The 4667-nt window shown below is 60.8% G+C and overlaps 1 protein-coding gene across 1 annotated transcript; it reads right to left on the reverse strand.

Moving 5' to 3' along the window:
• Window positions 1–1536: 1536 nt before the first annotated feature.
• On the reverse strand, window positions 1537–4270 carry LOC124965386 (proline-rich protein 2-like). The gene is made up of 2 exons (XM_047526230.1): window positions 3826–4270; window positions 1537–2231 (listed from the first exon to the last, which is right to left on the reverse strand). Exons 1-2 carry the CDS (start codon window positions 4268–4270, stop codon window positions 1537–1539), a joined length of 1140 nt encoding a protein of 379 aa, XP_047382186.1.
• Window positions 4271–4667: the final 397 nt, after the last annotated feature.

Consider the following 4667-nt stretch of genomic DNA (forward strand, 5'->3'; position numbering starts at 1 on the left):
TAAACCCCTTGCTTCTCTCCCCCACTGCCTCTCACCCACCACAGAAATGCTAACACATGGTTGGCTGCTGGGTGGCAGTGGAAGTGGGGACCCTGCCACTTGCTTTGCCTTACACGTGCATTGTGGGCTTTGTCTCTCTCATCCTCACCCTACCCCACCCCAGAGCAGAGGGGAGGGGGACAGGAGCCAGACTGGTTACCCAGCAAGGGAGGAGGTAGTAAAGCTTCATGGCCGCACTACCCTGGGGTGTCCACTTACTCAGTCTCTGGAGCCATGGTGGTAGGGTGGGCAGGGCCTCCTGGGACAAGGCCATAAACCGATTATGGCTCCCCGAAATGTGACACATCAAGTTGACCTCACCTGTTCACCTTCGTTCTTCTGCCCTCTATCAAATGTCCCTCCTCGGGCTCCCTGGGTGCCCCACCCGGTCCTTTCGGGGTGGGATGGTACAAAGGTCTGAAGGTTCCAAAGTGGTGTGGAAAATAAAGTTCTCAGTGAACCTTTCCTTCTGGCTACAGAGCACTTCATAATTAATGGAACTGCCCAGACCGTGAAGGTTACCTTGACCTTGTCTGAGTGATAAATATAAATGGATCAAGGCACACAACACACCATTCAGAAAAGCAAACTGCTTTCATTTTTTTTTTTTTTTTTTTAATCTCCATTTTTGCATCTCTGTAGCAACAGAACACTTTAAGGAAGGAAACCCCAGCCTTTCGGTCTTTCAATCCCAAGGCCAGACCGTGCCATCCCTCCTTCAGCGTCCCTCACACACGACGACCACCTTCCTCCCACAGGCAGAAAGGGCGCGTGAGCTCCAGTCGCTCAGCCAGGTGGTGGCCGGGCTGGGACTGTGACTGCAACTGGGCCTCCAGACGCCTCTGCGTCCAGGCGCTTCCCATAATGGAAGGCTTCGCGCCATTAAAAGTTATTTTAGGGATCCCACAAGCCCACCACCACCCCCCCCCAGTGGAAATTTTATGTAAACGAGGCAAAATAAAGCAACAGTTTCTTAATAAGTATGTTTGGCGTTCCGCACTGGACAAGCCGGGCCGGATCAGGCGAGGGATGCGGACTTAAAGGTTCCAGTGTTCTCCCGGCGGCCAGACTATTTTTAAAAATTTGAGGCCGTATTCAAATCCCGCAGTCCACGGCCCCGTACCACCCCGCAGGTTGGACAGGGCACGGCTTCTGCCCGGGTGACCTCGGCCCCCACCCGCGGGGACACCGGGTGGCAGGCGCAGCCGTGATCTACTGCAGGGCCCCCTGGAGCAGCGTCCCTCCCCGCCCCCACCGCACCCCGTCCCGCCAAGAGGCGCAGAGCCGGCAAGAGGAAGCGGCCCGGAGACAGCCCCGGTCCCCGACCGTGCCCGGGAATGGCAAGGAGTCCGGGTTAGGAGGTGGGGGGCGGGGAGGGGACCATTATTAACAGGGGCACTTGGAGGAGGCCGGGGGCCTGAGGATCCTCCTGGAGGACTTTGCGGGGTGGAGGATGGAGAGCCAAACCCCGGCGTGGAGATGCTCGTTGCTCCTCTGTTAAAACCAGCATCTGCGAGGACCCTCCCGAGGCGGGGACTGGGGCTCCAGTTCCCCTCCCGAGCCGCTGGGGTCCGAGCGCGAGCGACTGGTGCTGAGCCAGACGCCCGGACTGCGCGGCGGGTGACTCAGCCGCGAGGCGGCGGCGGCAGCGGTGGTGCGAGACCGGGGGAGGGGCGGGCTCGGCGCGCGCCCGACCTGGGGAGGGGGAGGGGCGCGCGCGCCTGGCGGGGACGGGGGCGCGCGCGCAGCCAGGCGCCGGGCGGGGACTGAGGCCTGGCCGTGCTCCGTCTGTCCGGCGCCGCGCTGCGAGCGCCCGCGCCGCCTCCCCGGGCGCCGGCCTCGCGGGTGGCGCAGGTAGCAGCTGGGGCGGGGACCAGGGCCACCGCAGGGCTCAGGTTCCAGCCTCCCGGCGTGGCCCGTGGCACCGCGCTGCCCGCGGGCGGGAGGGCGGGAGGCCGGGCCGGGGAAGGCGAGGCGGAGGGGCGCGGGGCCGGGCGGAGGCTGTCGTGAGCCCTGGCGCAGCCCCGCGGGCAGCGCGCTCCCGCAGCCGCGCTCGGGGCGCAGCTTGAGGAAGTGGGGAGCCCGGCGGGGCGCCGAGGCGTGGTGGCCGAGCCGGGCGCGGGGAGGCGCCCGCGGCGGGGACTCGGGTCGGGCGGGGCGCGGGCCGCACAGCCGCGGTGGCGGCGGCAGACCTGTAAACCTTAATGACAGCAATCTTGCCTGTCTGCGCCGCTGACTCACGCGGTGACCCAGCCTCCAGTCACCCGGCGGCCTCCCTCCCCCCCGCCCTCTGGCCTCAGTTTCCCCGGGCGCCAAACAATGAGGCCACTGTGTCGTTATTCATTCCTGAGAGCCCATTCACACAGGGAGTACCGCCGCCTCCCCTGGGAAGGGACCGAGGCGTCCAGCTTTTAATTACCCCTGGTGGGGTCGGGGGCGGGGAGGCCGAGCTGTGCTGGATAATTGAACGCGGTCTATTCCCAGGCCGGCTTAAGCTCTTCCCTTGAAACCGTCCTTCCCGATGCACCATATTTAAGTTTTACCCCTTCCTCTCCACTCTGGTGGGGCTGCTCGCAAAGCGGCGAAATGACTCACCACCTCGGTTTGGCAGTTCATGCTTTTCACAAATACTGCCTGTTTAATTAATTTACTCGTGACAAATTTGAGCGCTTAATGTGGACCAGGCCCTGTGTAGGGCATTGAAGATACAGCTGAGACACAGACAGGGCCAGTCCCCAGGAGGCCCAGCCTGTCAGAGGAGCCCTTGGAAACCCCCCACCCCACGCTGGTTGTCTTTTGTGTGGAACTAGAAAGGTGCTAACTACTGATACAGGAATTGGTGGATGAATCTCAAACTTCCTGTGCATTGCTGTAGGGCATTGCGTGGAGAGAAAACCAGACACAAAAGAATCCATACTGTATAGACTCATTTATGTAAAACCCTAGAAAAGATGGATTTAATCCTTAGGCCACCAGAAGCATTGGTTGTCTGGGGTGGGGGCAAATCTTCAGGGGTGATGGAAATGTCCCATGTCTTGAGATGGTTATGTGGGTTTATACTCAAGTCAAAACTCATCAAAGCCTAACTTAAACTGGACACATTTTGTTTTATGTAGACCCAGGCCCTTAAGGTCACAGAAGTCAGGAGGCTTGGTGGACATCACATGGCTAGTCCACCTTTTGTATCTTTTTAGACATTTACCATATCAGTTAGGGATGGAAAGGAACTGGGGAAGGAGAGCTGTTGCCCTGGAGGCCTCCCAAGGGCCAGTTTTACACATTTCATTTACGGAACTCTTACAACAGTCCAGTATGTTACTATTATTATCCCCATTTTACCATAAAGGAAATAAACCCAAAGAGATAAAGTGACTCGTTCTACTGTCCCACACTTATCCTGCAGACGTCACCGAAAGAGACTGCCTGCATGCCTCCGTGCACTTAGGCGATTTTATCGCTGTGTATGGGACACAGGTTTGAGGGGCAGGTCCACTGGCAAGGGCTTTGGAGGCAGTGGGGACCCCGTTGGAATCCTGCCCCTCCTGTTCTGTGGAAGGACCTGGGTCACATTGACTTGTCTCCATCCCAGCCTAGGCGACATGGAGGAAGTGCCTGTGTCTAGGGCTTGTCATGAGGGGATGAAGGGGCTGAGCTGGGGGTGGCCCTGGTTCAGGACACACCAATGAGTGTCAACTGTACGCCTGTGACCCTGGGCAGGTCCCTTCCCATTAAGGGCCTCGTGGCCTCATCTGTAAAATGGGAGGGTGGCTCTGACTCCCCCAGGGCCTGCAGCCTGGAGTGTTGGGGGCAGCAGGGGGAGAGGGCGGAGCAGCCTCTGCAGATGGAGCAGGTGGCCCAGGTGCCGCTGCCTGGCTGAGCCTCCAGGTGGGGGTCGTGGGGTGGAGGCTGGGGCCTCCCACGCCACTGCTGGGGCCACGCTTGTGCTTGAACGTGGCCCGGAGGCTCCTGCTCCTCGGAGGCCGCCTCCTCTGCTCTGGGCCGCTCTGGTTCCTTCCGTGCTTCCTGTCCTCCCGGGTCTCCTCTCAGCCAGTCTGTCCTGACCAGGCGCCTTCTGCTGACTGGGGCCCTGGACGCCCTTGGGAACAGGATCCTCCCTGATTTCTCCTTCCTGTCTGTCCAGACCTTTCCTACCAACTGAGGATGGGCCAGACTTCCAGGGGGCGTTTGGTGAGCAGAGGCCAGCGAGGCCAGCCCACTGGGTGACAGCCATTGCTCACGGTGGCAGGACCACGGCACCGCCGCCAGGTAGCAGTGAAGGCCAGGTCACTGTGACCTCCTCCAAGAGGACAGTTTCTAAGAAGGGGACCCTGTCATCTCAGAGGCCAAGCAGCTGGGGAAATGTACGAAGGGCAGCGCGGGCGCGGGTGCGCGCGCGCACACACACACACACACACACACACACACACACACACGCGCGCGCGCGTACACAACATGGCCGCACACATCACATACGCTGCCCCTGCTCAAGCACAGGATCCCCACCCACCCACGCGTAGCTCGCAGACACATACCAGAGACCCCAAGCACAGTGCGCGGGTTCTGTCCTGCAGAGGGTGCCCGGCGGAGGGGTCCAGGCAGCTGACAAGGTCCCGGGCAGGGCGGGGCCT

This window comes from Sciurus carolinensis, chromosome 15 (assembly GCF_902686445.1).
Source record: "Sciurus carolinensis chromosome 15, mSciCar1.2, whole genome shotgun sequence".
In the NCBI taxonomy this organism is placed as follows: domain Eukaryota; kingdom Metazoa; phylum Chordata; class Mammalia; order Rodentia; family Sciuridae; genus Sciurus; species Sciurus carolinensis.